At 35.2% G+C, this 17,553-nt stretch overlaps 1 protein-coding gene across 4 annotated transcripts in view; it reads left to right on the top strand.

Moving 5' to 3' along the window:
* The first annotated feature begins 1,195 nt into the window (after positions 1-1,195).
* LOC106468175 (rho GTPase-activating protein 100F-like) overlaps positions 1,196-17,553 on the top strand; it is a 60,229-nt gene continuing 43,871 nt past the window's right edge. Inside the window, exons 1-2 of one of the 4 annotated variants that reach the window (XM_022396476.1) lie at positions 1,196-1,990; positions 16,670-16,797. In XM_022396476.1, coding sequence (XP_022252184.1) covers positions 16,711-16,797 — 87 coding nt within the window. In that variant the 5' untranslated portion in view covers positions 1,196-1,990; positions 16,670-16,710. Of the gene's footprint in view, positions 1,991-8,856; positions 9,013-16,669; positions 16,798-17,553 lie in introns of those variants that run through there. The other 3 variants (XM_022396477.1, XM_022396478.1, XM_022396479.1) reach the window with 3 other exon arrangements.

A 17,553-nucleotide genomic window follows, 5' to 3' on the forward strand; every position in this document is an offset into this window, starting at 1 on the left:
TTACAAGACTACACTATATCTAGAAAGATCACGAGATTTAAGGAAAAGACGTGAAAGTTCGAGAATGACGTGGCGTGATACTAGTCACGTGACCTCGATGTCGTAACAATATCAACATTAAAATGTCAAATTGATGCAGGAAAGTTATATTAAAAATTTCAAAAAACAACGCAAGTGAGAAAATCGAAATTATAAACGAACTGATTGATTGTTTAGGATATTCGCTCTCTACGCTAGTCGTCCCTACTTTTGAAGTACTAGACTAGAGGGAAGGCAACCAGTCAGCAACACTCACCGCCAACTATTGGGCTACTCTTGTCTGATCAACTAGTGGAACTTGACCGACACTCTTATAGCACATCCACAGCCCCAAAGTTTGGAGTGCATTTTCGTGACAACGGGTCGCGAACCATGATCCTTAAGATTCATAATCCGGGCAACATTAGGTCCGGATGAGAGGTTATAATTGCACGTGGAGATTCCGTGATGCGAGTTCTTACTTTTCGTTTTTATAACTTCAGTATATTGAGATTTAAATGTTACATTAGTGGACTCGGGATTTATTGTGACTACTAACTACAGCAGGTGAGAATGATGCAAAATAACGTGGCTTTCTGTACTTTAAAACTACGTGGTTTCAAAAAAAGCTAAATGTTGTGTGTGTGTGTGTGTTTATAATGTTGATAAACAGTGGCATTATAGATATAGGCTGCTATTATAAATATGATGAAATATGAAGTTTTGATTAATATTACCCGGAAACGAATCAGACAACGAATACAGACTTAAGAACATTGTTTACTTAAAACTGTGTTAAGCTTTTACTTCGTGAACTACTTTGCATACATAAATATTACGTTTTCTATACTTATTAGAAACAGTTCATTTTGATTGGTTTACGAGCAAAAAAAAACATTCTACTATTGGTCAGTATAGAGTTGTATATTATATCTTCTGGGCATGTAGTCAGAAATTCAGTTATTTTCAGGTTATAGTCTTTGGTAAGTATTGAACTCGACAAGATTTTCATGTCTCCCTTCTCGCCAGGGTTAAGACAACAGCTGCGGCGCAGCTTTGTTGGGCATTACCGACGACCCCTCCCTTAGATAATGGACACCTCCCCCGGTCGGAGATGTTCATCGATCGAACGTTGCAATCGTTCTCGTATGTAGCTAGGGGTAAGCCACGCCGTTTGGTTTGGCGTGTATGCGGGGGGAGGGCGGCCCGTGGGGGAGAGTGTGCGAAAGCGCCGTGATGTGCAAAGTAATCGTCCGAACGACGTTAAAGAAATGAAACTGTATCAATCCAAAAACATCCTGTTAAGTTATGAACTCTTTCAAATCAGCTAAGACTATGTTTTGTGTCTCAGGGACTGAGAAGTGCCAAGCCAGTGTACGTAGTGCCCAGAACGTTGGAATGGTGCTCGTAAGTTAAGTATGCACATTTCCACAAGTCCATAAGAGTGGTGATTAAACTCATTTCCATCTAGGAAATACCGTCTAACCTACGTTTCTTTTACTGCCATTTGTAGTACGAGTTTCCTTTGACGGATGCAGAAGATTTTGATAACAGAAGTTCAGGCTAGCCTACGAGTTCACTAGCGAAGCTGTACTCGCATGAGTCAGTGACGTGTCGACATCCATGCTTCGCGGAGAGGAGGTAAGCCTGTAAGTGTTCAGCAGACTGCTGGGCTGCCATAATATTGATAGACGGGTCAGCAAGGCTGACTAGGTCACTCAGAAAATTTTGGACTGACAAATGACCTGTAGACCTCACTTACTTTGGTATTCAATCACCCAATGTTTAATTTTTTTTTGGATCGTAACATTGGTTTTTCGCACAGCTGGATGCAGAAATAGTTTTAGAAAATTTCTGTTTAAATACTGTCACAAAACTGTTAAACTATTTATACAAAGTATTATTTTCTTTAGCGTATTAATACAATGACCCATCTTCTTGAAACTGTCCATTTTCATCACCACTGTTCGAGGTAAGTTTCCAGCTTCACCATAAAATTCATGTGATTTTTTCTAATTTATTCTTTCAGTATTACAGTTTGCCAGACCACAATGTATAAAACTTAAGAACAATTTAACTTACAACTGAAAACAAAACTCGTAAGGTGTTCCTTCTCGAAACAGGAATTTTACACGGTTCTTCCCAGTGCACACTTTTGAGTTCGTCTGTTTTTAAATGTGTGTGCCTAATATTTTGCAGATTATTCAAAAACGTTCTTGACGGCTATATATATATTTCCATTTTATTTTTCTCTCAAAATGCATGTAACCTAGGGGGCATGACCTGTAAATTCCTGTTATTTTTAGAACACTTCCAAATCACGCGAAATTATAATTTTTATTAATTAATTATTATTTTTGCAGTAATGTATCATTGCGCAGCCGCTTACGTCATTATGAAAGTCCTACTTCTCTTGTCATATGAACATTAACAATGATTCCTTTCTCACGGTTCTAGTAAAAATACAAACAAAACGACAACAGTATCACAACGACGAACCAGAAAATAAATTAATACATCTCGCGTGAATTGGATAAGTCACGTGCAAAAAAAAAAAAAAAAAAAATTATGATCAAATAAACTATCAAAAATTTCTTGAATGAACGAGATCCGCCCTCGTAAATTATAGCCTAGTAGTAAGAAATAGTATGAAATTCTTACTCTGGATTTTCATGTACGACGTCGACGTTACACTGCCTTCGTTCTTACTACCACTTTCTGGTGTAAGAGATTTGTTATTAATCAACTTAAACAGGCATGCCTGAGAATGGAATGAAAAGAAACTAAAACCTAAATGTTAAGATTAAATCATGTTTTAATATCGCTTTGAGAAACTAAGTTATATACAACCATGTAATTTCTCGGTGAGTTTTTTTTTACAGTATTACATCTTCTAGTTATGTAATAAAAATGTAAAATGGTTTAAAGTTACTCAGTATCAACACAAATTTTCTGAAACACGAAAAGCACGTGTTAACAGATCCTGAAAAGTAAAGAAAAGTCACGTTTAATTCCAATCTCGGCGAGAACCGAATAATTATTAAGTTAAAGGTGACTGTTGCGTTCTTGTTTTATTGAAGGTTATTAATTAAATTACTTTAAAAAAAACAAAAAAACTTTCATCTGTTGTTTTTTTTTTTACATTTTTTAAGACAAAATTCATACTAATGTTATATCAGTTTTTTTTTATGTTTACATATATTTGAGAGTTGTCTAGTATATGTTCTTGGAAATGGAGAAATAGTAATAAAACATTCTACAAGTTTCTCCTGTATGATTACAAAAAAAATATCAGTGTTCTTCATGTAGCTGTGAATGATATAAACAAACTTTCAACACTTGACTCTCAGCGTGAAGCCTACTATTGTAAATGACAAGCTCTCCATTGGTTCGGTAGAAAGTCTCGGGGGTTATGACGCTAAATATGCCCGTGGTGGGCAAAGCACGGATAACCCACCGTGGAGCTTTGCGCTAAACAACAAAACGTGTACGTTTCTGTTTATACGGTACGTTAATACTACCATCTAGCTACTAAGGTTCGTTTGATAATATTTTGCGTTTCCAGAATATTCGATTTTGGATCTTGTACCGTAAACGGAAGAAGTCCATGTTGTATGTAAAAAATGCGAAACCTTTGTTGAATTAATTTTTTAGGCTACGTAATGACTTACCTTTCACGCGTTAAGTTCAACGTTTTTGGTTATAATTATAGTTATGTGTATCTTGGCGATAAATAAGTACAATAAAATAAATAGACAATAACAGCCATTCGTAGTACGCAATCTGATATCAATCCTTCCAGAATGAAAAAGTATCGTTAATTTTATTAAATCCACACCTTCATATCTCGAGGATAAAGATAAGGTATTACATAAAATGATAGAATACTTTATTATAACTACGAATGATATTTATAAATAACGATAGAACGTCGAAGTTCAATGATGGGATAATTATTTTGTTTAACCCTATTTTACTAACGTTACCACGTTTCCTGTGGATTTAGCTACACACCCATTTTATTTGCATCTTACAATTTTTATGGTAGTTTAACAGCGTCGAAACAGGATTAAAAATCGTAGAAAATAAGGAAACCTAAACCTTGAGGACTGGAATGGCCTAGTGATAAGCCTGCAAACTGTGCATCGAAAGTCCGAGGCTCGAGCTCCGATATACTGCTAAAAGTGCTTTGCACTTTCAGCAGTCAACCGCGCTGTTCTGACGAGAGTATCCGTATAGGCGGCGAGTGTTGCCGATTGGATGCCCTTCCTCTTATTGGCAGTTTTACGTTAGAGTTTGTGTGTATTTACAACGCTGATTGATAAGAAAAAAGTCTTGCCATTTTCAAATACTACAGATTCTCGACATCAGTTTGTGTTTTGTAAAACTGCTGTTTTTGGTAACCATCAGTTTCTGCGCATCGACCCAAATGTTCGTTTTAATGTACCACAGACTAAGCTGGCAGTGAAAAGCATTTTACAGGCTCTGGTAATAACCTATTAATACACGGTGTTCGTAAGTTATGTTGGAGAAGCTACATTTATTTCTTAAAGTGTTGAATCTCTTGTCTGCGCTGTCGGGAGAATCCACGCAGCTTACAGTATACCTTTGTTAAGTCTAATGGAATTCTAGTGGTCATAACAGCAGAAATTCAAAGTTCCTGTTTGTAGTAACAAGGAATCAAGATTGTTAACACTTTCTGGACAATGTGTTGAATCTCTTGTCTGCTCTGTCGGGAGAATCCACGCATCTTACAGTATACCTTTGTTACGTCTAATGGAATTCTAGTGATCATAACAGCAGAAATTCAAAGTTCCTGTTTGTAGTAACAAGGAATCAAGATTGTTAACACTTACTGGACAATGTGTTGAATCTCCTGTCTGCGCTGTCGGGAGAATCCACACAGCTTACAATATACCTTTGTTAAGTCTAATGGAATTCTAGTGATCATAACAGCAGAAATTCAAAGTTCCTGTTTGTAGTAACAAGGAATCAAGTTTGTTAACACTTTCTGGACAGCATGTACTATAACATAATGTAAACTTTAAAATACACATATTTATTAGTGTTAGTTTATTTCTCGACCTCTTCCTACTAGTAACTTATAAATTAACGAAAAATGGAACTTCAAATTATGGCTCAATTTGCAAAGACATGTAATAGGCATTATTATGCGAATTTACTTAAATTAGCGATGTTTTTTATTTTTTTTTAAGGATCTTTAAGACATCATTCATTAACTACGGAGGAATACAAGAGCCATCGAAATAAGAAATTGTAAGATGGGCGTAAAAATGTTGCCTGTAGCACTCACAAACTACGGAGGACTACAAGAGCCACGTAAGAAATTTGTGGTTTCTGTATTGTTCATAAATTACGGGGACACGTGAAAGGCACGCGAGAAATTGATATTTCGATGTGCTTAATTTTTTCTATAACACAAACTACGGAGTCCTCTGAGAGCCATATGATGTGCAAGTGTCATACAGTAGTTTACTACAGACTTTTCACGATGTTCTTTCGTATCTGTTACCCTGATTGGTTATTCATTGTTACTTTTATTACTCACGAAAAACTGAAAACTAACCTCACTTCAGCGCCATCTACAATCGAGGAGGATACATTATTATTGAGGACAGCTGTTAAAAAGAATTGAAGAGTTAGACAGTAGTCGTAACGTAACAAGCGAAGTGAAGGATTGTTATCTCGGGTTTTGAGCATAGCGTTAAAACTTAAAATACCACATTTTAAAACAAACTTATAAAAATAAAACTCGTTGAAATATCAGAAGGTCAGTACTTAGAACAGCTACGTCGGTATGATGATCTACTCTCGGAAAGTTTACCTTGTGGACAAATTCTTAGGTTATTGAGTTATTCTTTGTACTCCCCCTGTAGTTCAGCGGTAAGTTTAAGGGCTTATAACGCTAATCAACGGGTTTAGATACCCGCAGTGGACAGAGCACAGATAGCCTGTTACTCTGTTTCCCTGATTAGGACTAACCAAATGCTAATTAAACTCTATGTCCCGTGTTTCCCTGTTTAGGACTAACCAAATGCTAATTAAACTCTATATCCCGTGTTTGTCTAAAACGGGACTAACCAAATGTTAATTCAACTCTATATCCCGAGTTTGCCTTATGTGGACTAACCAAATGTTAATTAAACAATATTTCATGTTTGCCTGAAGAAGACTGTTACGATAACACTATTGTTAATAAATAAACAGCAAATCTTCCTGAAGTTTGTGTCTCTAAAAAGGTTCTGTTAAATTATAATATTCACCTGATTATAAAAAGTATACGTTAACTGTAAAGTGAGAATCCACGCCTTTAAAATTGTAAATGTAGAACAAACTAAAAGCCCCACACTTGCTATGTATGTAAAGGTGTGAATGAGGTGTGAATTTATAAACAGAAGTCAAGTAAGTGGCGCGAAGAAAGAAAGTTAATAGAATTATTTATATTAAGATAGGTTCATAATCACTATAAAGTTTCACCAGTCATGATTAGCGTGCCGGACTGTGAATCGCAGGGTCCAGTGTTCGTGTCCCGTTGCTGCAAAAATGCGCTCCACAATTTGGGGCTGTGGGTGCATTATAAGAGAGACAGTCGAATACCACTAGAACAGTGTTTCTTAGCCACCGCTCCACGGACCGGTATCGATTCACGAGATTTTAGAAAAAAACAAACAACAACAAAAAAACTCGCAATAATCATATGCCAATCATCATGATTAAACACTTTTTTTTTTTTTACTGGCATCAGACTGTATAACCGCAAGTTGTTAAAACAATATCACTAAAATACTGGTTAAAAACTTGCTTTAAGTTAAATGTTGTTTACCCGGACTTACCAAAATGTTTTCGAAAACGCTAGTTTAAAAGTGTTGGTGGTGGGGACTAAAATTAATAAAGATAACTTCCGATCAGAACAAGCTCTGTAATTAGAACAATAACAGAAACCAACCTGGTTACCAATATAGCTAATTAAATACAGTTGTCTTACGCTTCCGGTTACAAAGATAAGATTGCATTGTTTCATCTTGCTGTTACCGTTATTTTTGGCCGTAATCACAATAATATCTTACGATGTTCTGCCATCTTGGGAGATTCAGGTTAGTTCTAAATACAAATTCTAAGTTACCAACGGAAATCAGTCTTTATTGTAAAAATATGATAATGAACAATAAGTGAAATAAAAGTAATTACATTACGTATAGAAACTAGTGTAATTAATATTGTTAAAGAAAAATAAATATAATAGCATACCCACAAACATAATTCTGGTCTTGAACCATAGTCGTTGATTTATATTTAATTGTAAAAGTTTTCGCTGTTTAAACACCTCACTTCAACAAATAAACTCGGTACTGCACCCCCCTCTATATTATAAACTGTGACAATTAATGCCATATGTTTTAGTTAAAAACGTGACGGACTGAAATAATCAATTTTCCCATAGCACAAACAAAAAAACATGAACTGACCATTATTATATAATATTAATATGAAAAACGGCTAATAAACGTAATATGTAGTTTGTCTAAGCTTAAAATTGTATCAAATATTACTTTTTAGAATTTTAATAATTTGACTGTGTGTGTGTGTGATAGAGAGAGAGAGAGAGAAACGTAAACCCTTTTTTTTTCCATTTCACAGCGTACTTTTTGAGCAGTTATCAGATTGGAAACCAGACGTGCAATGGAAGCCTAAAGGAACAGACAAAAGATAAATACAGCATCAGATGAGAAAATTCAGTTCCGATCTTGTAGCGCGCTAGATAAATAATATTCATTTCACAACTCACGAATTACCTGAAAAGATGTTACGTGAAGTGTATTCAATTAGACTTCAACTAGTGAACCTTTTGTTGCTATATAAATATACACATAAATTAAGTAAATAAGTAAAGCCGATCAAATTTTTGAGTGGAAATTTGCTCTTTCAAACTTGCTCACTTTTTGACGTTATTATTATATATATATATTTTTTAACTTCAACCAGCTACTTTGAAAATTTCGATATATTAAATTATGACAGGAAACATTTTCGTTAAACACTTGTGCTTTCTTTGTATTGTTCTCCATCCATTCTAATATGATCAGTATTGAATTTTTCGAGTGTACCACGCACGAAAGTCTTCGTTAAAACCCCCTTTTAGGCAGTTGATAACTTAAAACTCAATTTTCCGGAGTAACGCGACGCGCTATAAAATAGTGATGGAACAAGATTATGACCTGTTTTACCTACTTTTCGAGTTTGAAGGACGTATTATTTCGTTCAGATGCCAATTTGCTGCCTACGGACAGACGGAGGCGCAGAAAAAAAGCATTGTATGTATGAGAACGGGAAAATATTCATTAGCTCAACCCGGCGAGAGAAGTAATTAATAATTATAGGTAATAGACGAAACAATACAAGGAACCTACAGCCTTGTCAGTTAGTACAGGTGTAAACAATATATGCATGCAGAGCATAATTATGAAAAACCAAAAAAGAACCTAACACTGCAAGGTGAATTTGAAACGTTACGTGTATTCATTGTTAAAACTTAAGCAGGAAAAAAAAGCAACATTACGTGATATACGTCCATTTTTCGTGCTTTTGGACATCCTGGCCTACCTCGTGTGGGTCAGTTATTGCTATGGGCAGAGAGTGCTTATTGAATAGATGATGTGACGTGAATTGATACTACAGCATTCTGAAGAGTAAAATAATATTTACCACGTTTCAGTGACACGTAGCAAGACCACTTACTTTTTGTTTTTATAAGTGTGTTCTAAGAAGACTAAAATAGGTGAAGGCCTAACAGTTTTGTAGTTAGTAATTTTCCTATTACAGCGCTGCCGTGTTATCGGAAAGTGTGGCTAGCGGAATAACTACGAAGAGCAGGATATGGTGTTCTGCAATAAACTATGTGAACGCCCGTGAAAAAAGGAAACTATAATTATTTAGATTCCTGAAATATCCAGGAAGGTATTTAACATAAAAAGTGTGAGTTACACTCTACAAATATTATGATTTTTTTTGTCAGCTTCGTATCATGAAAAACCAGTGTTCGTGTGTTACAACTAGACTAAAATTTCTTCCGTTTCAGTCATGTTAATCATGTAAGCTCTAGGCTTAGTGTTGACAATGTTAGTATAATGTAACATGTAATTCACATTCTTTAAGCTCATTTCATTCCTTTATAAGGTTCATAATGCCTTAATTACAGACTTCTTATGAGACTTAAAATTTGTTTTGTAACGAGTTTCCTCCGAGGCCTAGAACTAGCTTAGACCTAAATTTGGCATTAGACATACTACTAGGCCCATTTTAGACTGATATATATATATATCCTGTTATTGGCATTTGACATACTACTAGGCCTATTTTAGACTTGTATATATATATATATATGCTGTTACAGATTGTTTAAATATTAAGCTGGTAATGTATTATCAAAAAAAAAAAATATTAATTTATTTTATTAGAACTGATTCAAAAGATGTTGCTAGTAAGTTGAACTTTGTGTTTATAGGTGAAACGTGGTGTTTGAGAGGTGAAAGAAATCAGTGTGATTTTATTTAAGCATGAAAGTTTCTACATGGATTAAAATTTAAATTTCACACAGATTTCCGTTTCTGCATTTGGCAAGGACCAGATCTTTACAATATCATACGTACAATTCAAGCGTTAGGTTACAGGTAACACAGTACAAGATATATTTACAGTTGCAGGGAAAATTTGTTCTCGTATCTACAACTCGTACGGTACGTCACAGAGAAGAACATAGTATAACAATACATGTACGTCACACGATGGTACGTGGTTCACCAATACTTACGGGGAAGTAGGCATCACAGGGAGGAAAAAAAAATTCTGAATTTTCTTATTATTGATAGTTATTTGAAGAATTCTGGTTTTTACCGAAACTTGTTTATTTGTACAACGTTTTGATTGCTAGTGATCATTATCAAGTACACAAGGCTTAGGTTTAAAAGCAACGTAACTTATTTTTGTATTTTAATTAACGATCTACCAAAAAGACAGTTAGTTAATGTAGAAATTCTAATGTGTCAGATCGTTATTTTTTGCGAATGTATTCGGATAGGAATTGGTTAGGAAATGGCAATTTAAAAAAATATCTAGACGGGTGTTTGAGTAATTGTTAATAGTGAGCTCGTTAGATTTAATTAGTAAGGCTTGTCTAATTCTTCTGTTATTAATGTGTAGTTCATGTATTAATACGGTAATTTCTAGCTGATAAAACGGTGTATTTATATATATTCCGTACAAAAATTCATGTATACATTTTTCTATTAGAAAATCTTCAATTCACAGAGTTTACTAACTGTATCCTCAAATGTCTGCGTCCACTTTATACTTAATGTGATGACTGTTCTCAATTTCCCTGTTTCCCACTTTCTCAGCTGTAAGTCTGTGGGCTTGTGACCCTATAAATCAGATTTCGATACCCGTGGTAGGCAAAGCACAAATAACCCATTGTGCTTAAAAAACAAACTCTCTTGGCACATCGAAAGCTAAATAAGATTTAGATCAAACTCCAACATAAACTGTATCTACAGGAAATGAGATAAATCAGCTATCTATAATACAAAATATTGAAATCCACAAACGAACAACGTTTTATAAAACACAATTAATATCTTTAATTAAACCGATCAACGTTTGTAAAAGTCACTACAGTACATGTTTGAACGCGACATCACGTCATCTTCTGGAGTGTGACAAACAGTTACTGTGTGCTATACAAGTACAAAAGACATGGTCATGTGACTACTAGTTTACAATACAAAAAAAAGAAGATCGCGCCATCTACATACTTTCTGATTTTCTAACCCTTTATTTAAGATCAAGTTGTTTTTGTTGCGTTTCATTATTTCAATGGTTTCACTAATACTTCTAGCGGTCATTATTCGGTTGAGCCAAAATAACCGTTTTTTTCCCCCACTTGATGATATGTCCAGTATAATTCACATGTTCAATTAATGCAGAGTTTACTTTAAACATTTCTCTTAAGTTCATTTATTCTAAGTTTTAAGTTTTTTCTAGTTTTAACCAATGTGTGTACGACCACATTCACATTGAACTTTATATGTACCTGTTTTCTCCATTAGATTTATATCATTTCATCTTTAGTTATATTTAATAGTTGATTAATTTCATTCAATAGTCTGTAAATGGCAATAAAAAGTTTTGTTTTTTTGAATTTATGAAAAATTTGATACTATAAACTTTTTTTATCTATCTTATCAAATGTTGATTTTAATTTACTTTTTTTTTGTTACACATTTATTTTAAATTTCCTCACGGCTCTATCAACCTCTATTTAATAATACATGTTTAATAATTAACGGTTCATTTTTTTTTTAAATCTGCTGAATTAGAACATAGTTTTAAAGACCTGTAAACATAATTGTAAAAAGCTGACATTTTTTTGCAACTTTGAATGACAACATTCTTGGTGTGGCGAGATGATAACAGAAAAACGTTTACAATACACGTTAGTTTCTAACTTCCAACAATAGTAAGCTGTCGTTTTCTTCAGCTTCGTGAGTAAACTGAATAGAGGGTTCGAGGCTATTTAAGTAATTAGCGAACTCTAGCAAGTTACCATGTCGCCAAACCACGAACGTACCTAATCTATATTTCCGGTTTAAGTTTGGCATTCTGTAAAACATCACTTTCAAACCTATCCATAAAAAGATCACACAACAAAGGAGATAATAGGCCTTCAGTCTGTTTATACTTATAAATTTTATTATTAAAGTGAAAACGAGTTTATTCTGTCTAGAATGTCAACGACTGGTACGTTATTTACATGTAATTTGTCTTCGAAACAACCGATAGCTGTATCAATAGTGAATAGTAATACAATATCCAAAGATACAAGCGTATTGTTACTGTTTATATTCGCCTTACGTATTCGTTCAACAAAGTATATGGAATCTTTATCACTTGCATTCTAAAGATTTAGCCAAGTTGTAGAAGGATGAACCTATGTTAAATACCATGGGTCTCAAGGAATCTACCATTTTGTGAACTTTTGGTAAGACATAAAATATTGGAATTCCAAAACTACTTGGAACCAATCTTTTTTTTTTCTCTGGAGGAGTTAGGTTGTTTGTTTTTTAATTATGCACAAAGCTACACAAGGGCTATCTGTGCTCTGCCCACCACGGGTATCGAAACCCGGATTCTAGCGTTGTAAGTCCGCAGACATACCGCTGTGCCAGGTGGGGGGGGGGGAGGAGTTAGGCTTATACGGTCTTAATTTTTTCCTTAACCAATTCATAAAGTGTGTTAGGACTGTTGGTTTTAACCTTTTCATATATAGGATCATTTAGTAGTTTATTATTGTTTATTTTTGGACAACTATTTGACCACCTTTATCAGCTTCACAAATTATAATATGCAAATTGTTTAACGACTTCAAGATTTGCACATCTTTATTTTTCTCCAAATTGACTTTAAAGTTACTTTTTTAATTTTTATATTTATCTCTAATAATATCCACTTTATCAATATTTTAAATTTTATTCAAACCCGTTTCCACTTCTGTAATGAAATCTTTCCGAAAATGTTTGGATTTACAAGTAAATCCCATTCCTTGTTATTGTTAAGTACATCATGATAAATATTAGATTTATTAATTATTTTTCTCTTTCTGATTAAGTTAACGTTAGCTCCAGGTAGCGGTCCCAAGTCGTGAAGCTTCTTATTGTTTCTGTTCAATAGAGTTTAATATACTTTCAAGTTCTATTCCAGTCTTAACATACATTTTTCCAACTTGCCTTGTCCAAGTAACTTTGTTTCTCCCGCTTGTTCCACTGTTCTTTAACAGTTTAAGTTTAACTTTAAGCTTTTTCGTCGCCGATTGGCAAACTTTGTCTTCTGACTTCCCTCTTACACTTCTGTGATGTTGAATTACAATTTTCAATATCCGTTCTCATTGTTCTATAAATAGCGGTACAATATGGTTCTATAAACAGCGGTACAATATGGCTTCCTTTCATTTTACTTGATGAATTTCGGTATAATACCATTTTTTTTTACATTTCACTTGGATGTTGGAACTTTAGTTGATTCTCCAACTTCCGCATCTGTTTTTCAAATGTCCCTGATAGAATTCTTGATGGTAGATTCATAATATTAAAAGGTTCAAATGCAAGGAACTTGTGTTTATATTTAAAATGCACAAACGAACAACGTTTTATAACACAGAGTTAAAATCTTTATTTAAACCTTTAAGTGGAGATGTTTAAACATTTGTTTAACAACAAGTAAAAGCTTGGAATGGTCTATTCTTTCATTGGGGTGTGTGTGTCTGTGAGCCAGACTAGTTTCGGAGAATTCCACTCCTCATCAGTGACCCTGGACACTACCACCAATGAAATAACAGACCAAACCAAGCCTTTATAGTAGTGAGGTATCGAAAATCGAACTGGTGCATTTAAGTGTTTTACACTCACAAAAAAGAAACCTATCATTCCATAAGTATCTGAAGAACTTGTAGCATTCCCCCACAATTTAATTCTTCGTATTGTTAGCCGACACTGGTAGCTGGTACATAATTTATACCCTACTGTACATCCTGTATGTTGCTGACATGACAGTTCCCCGGCCTCCAGTTTAGCTCTTTCAATACGCCGATGACACGCTCTCCTTGTCCTTTGTTCTACAATGGTCACCCTCAACAAAGTCCTGCAGAAACCCGTCAACTCTTTTCTTTCCTGGTGCACACACTGGAGGCTTACCTTTCACCCTCACAAAACCAAAGTTATTCTCTTTGGTCCGACTCGCCACAAGTTTCGTCCATGCCGTAATCCACTTCTCTTCGATGTCCGACTTGACAACATTCCTATTACCCTATCGAATACAGTTAAATATCTTGGAGTTACCTGTGATCGCCATCTCACTTGGAAAGCACACCTGGCCATCCTCCACACGAAGGTTAATTCCATTTACTTTGCCGTCTCCCTGGTTCATCCTGGGGTTTGAATCCCCAACTCCTTTTATATTCCTACCAAGCTTTTGTCCGACCCTGCCTCACCTATGGTCATATTGCCTGGATCTCTGCTCCATCTTCACTCTATCATCGGCTAGATGTTTTCGAACGCTACGCTTTACGAATTGCCTTTCAATTACGTCGTTCCAGTCCTACACAGGACTCTCACCCCCCCCCCCCATAATCGCACATTCACGCGAACTACGAGTGAAGTATTTTCACCGCTACTTCGATCCTCACAACCCCATCTTCGACGAAATCCTATCCTGTTCGGTGAATACCCCTCGCAAACTCTAACCTCCGAAGGATCATCTCCTGAACCTCTGGCCCGGCATGGCCAGGTAGTTAGGGCGCTCGACTCGCAATCTGAGGGTCGTGGGTTCGAATCCCCGTCACACCAAACATGCTCGCCCTTTCAGCCGGTTAGCCGGTCAGTCCCACTATTCGTTGGTAAAAGAGTAGCCCAAGAGTTGGCGGTGAGTGGTGATGACTAGCTGCTTTCCCTCTAGTCTTATATTGCTAAATTAGGGACGGCTAGCGCAGATAGCCCTCGTGTAGCTTTGCGCGATATTAAAAAAACCAACCAAACCTGAACCTTTATCTCATGTCTCTGCCACCTGATCATCCCGACTAAAATACAACTCCGATGCCTGATCTTCCATCACACATCTATCTCTGATTACGTTTCCTAATAGCGTGTATTAAACTCGTCTTCACCATCTCAGTACGTGGTGTCATTTACTCATCTCTCGTTGCTTATTTCCACTGTGTACTTCTACATCTCCTGGCCACTGAGATGGCGTAACCGTCTGTTGAAATGTCGTAAAAAAAACTGTTTTTTAACACTCGGTCACAGCCTTGGTCCTTTCGGAGATGGTGCGTTTGGATAATTCTCCATATAAAAGCAGGCTATGATCTCCCAGCTTCCCAGAAAAGGGTCTTTTACCCATCTAAATTATTTAGGGTCAATTGGCTTCAAAAACCAAATGTTAATTAAGTATTTTGATCCATTTCAGCGATTCTTTAGACCAGGGGACTATTGTCCATAGCTCGTTTGAGAATATCAGATACTTCGATCTAAATAATGACATTTAAAACTTTGGCCTCAAGTCAAACTTGAGAAGAGAAACATCAGTTTCTGAGCGCCACCTATTTGTCTTACAGGGATCTGTACGATTAAAAATCAAAATAACTGCCAAGAAAATGGATTGGATTTCCACACTCCTAAAGATGACGCGAAACCACGTTGAAACATTTAGAGTGGCTTTGTTGATCAGATTAAATAAAGTTTTAATTGTGTATTATAAAACGTTGTTCGTTTGTGGATTTTAATATCTTAAATATATATATACATAAGTTCCTTGAATTTTAACCTTTTAATATTTATAATACAATTTGTTCTTGTATTAATCAGGCTTAGCTGTAGGCTCTATCAATATATAGTAAAAAAGACAAGGTGACTTTTATGTAATACATAATATGGATTAAAGTATCAAAAATATTGTTGGTGTGAACGTGTTTTGTAGTCACTAGGAGAAAAACCTATACACTGGATAGGTGAAGTGAATAAAAAAATGTCATTGGCTACTTCCTATTTTAACTTTAATAAAAGATACGAACTAAGTTTGTGTAATCTCGAGCATTTTGTAATGAATTGGTTAACTTGACTGTTAATTAGTTGTTATATAAACAGGAGTCAGGTACCTTATTGTACTATTCTTATACGTTTATTATAATGTATTGTCTCTAAACAGAATTCACGTGTTTATTACACTGTTTCTTAAAATACAGTTCACACCCGTTTATTTCACTGTATTGTCTCTAAACAGAATTCATGTGTTTATTACACTGTTTCTTAAAATACAGTTCACACCTGTTTATTTCACTGTATTGTCTCTAAACAGAATTCATGTGTTTATTACATTGTTTCTTAAAATACAGTTCACACCCGTTTATTTCACTGTATTGTCTCTAAACAGAATTCATGTGTTTATTACATTGTTTCTTAAAATACAGTTCACACCCGTTTATTTCACTGTATTGTCTCTAAACAGAATTCATGTGTTTATTACACTGTTTCTTAAAATACAGTTCACACCTGTTTATTGCACTGTATTATCTCTAAACAGAATTTACACCTGTTTACTTCACTGTGCGATTTTTTGAAATGTTCAAATGTTTATGGAATTTATTATTGTTTAAAAACTTTGTACTGGAAGATTTGAGTGATTAGTGAATAAAACTGTTGATTAGTAAGAATTAAACCATGAACCATGAACTTAACGATGCCTCCCCTCTCCGAGGTGGCTCAGCGATAAGCTGGATAGTGTATAACGCCAACATTCGGGGCTCAATCCCTGCGTTTGGTAGAACACGGATAGCCTCTTATGTTACTTTAACAAAGAAACACACTTTAGAGTATGTAATATCTTATGCGGAAGAAAATGACAAACATTTAAAATGTTATGTTCGTCGGTGACCGTTGTTTTCTCGAATGATGGAACTTGGCTGAATCTAGTGAGTTATACATACTTAATAAAGTATACTAGTAATCACGATTTAGCATAATACAATCAACAACTTTCTGACGATTAATATGATAACTGGTAAGAATTTGATTTTCTTGGCATATCATAGATGGGTCGTCTGTGGTGAACTGAAACCCCCTTACAGGACACATGAAGTCCCCTGTACTGCCACGTCGATTCAAAGCAAAACTAATGTACCTGGCTATTTCAAGGATGCTGTGCTGTGGCCGTAAGAAGGTAAGACGTTTCTAATCCGAGGTTTTTGAAACACGACTTTCCGTGTGAGTTGCAGCCAAGAACAAAAAACACTCGTCTGTCTTTTACGAGAAAGTACAGAATACCGTGTCTTGGCCCAGACTACAGTCGTTTCAATGAAACAGGATAAACAGAAATCACAGTAACATTTAATTTGGGAAGTCGTTTAATATTGTAAATATAAAATCAGATAACGCGTCTACAGATTTATTTAAAGACGGTAACTATCAAATGTGTTGGGAATAATCAACGTTTTAATAAATGAACCAGGCCAGCAGATAAACTAAACATGTTACGAAACAATTGCATTTCTAGCAAATGAATCTGGACAATAAGTACAGCGAACATAAGACAATGAATCTGGGCAATAACTACAGCGAACATAAAACAATGAATCTGGGCAATAAGTACACTGAACATAAGATAATGAATCTGGACAATAAGTACAGCCAACATAAAACAATGAATCTGAATAATAAGCACAATGAATATAAGATAGTGAATGTGGACAATAAGTACAGTGAACATAAGACAATGAATCTGGACAATAAGTACAGCGAACATAAGACAATGAGTCTGAATAATAAGCACAATGAACATAAGACAGTTAATGTGGACAATAAGTACATTGAACATAAGACAATGAATCTGGACAATAAGTACAGTGAACATAAGACAGTGAATGTGGACAATAAGTACAGTGAACATAAGACAATGAATCTAGGCAGTAAGTACAGT

Source organism: Limulus polyphemus, unplaced genomic scaffold, assembly GCF_000517525.1.
Source record: "Limulus polyphemus unplaced genomic scaffold, Limulus_polyphemus-2.1.2 Scaffold2901, whole genome shotgun sequence".
Classification (NCBI taxonomy): Eukaryota; Metazoa; Arthropoda; class Merostomata; order Xiphosura; family Limulidae; genus Limulus; species Limulus polyphemus.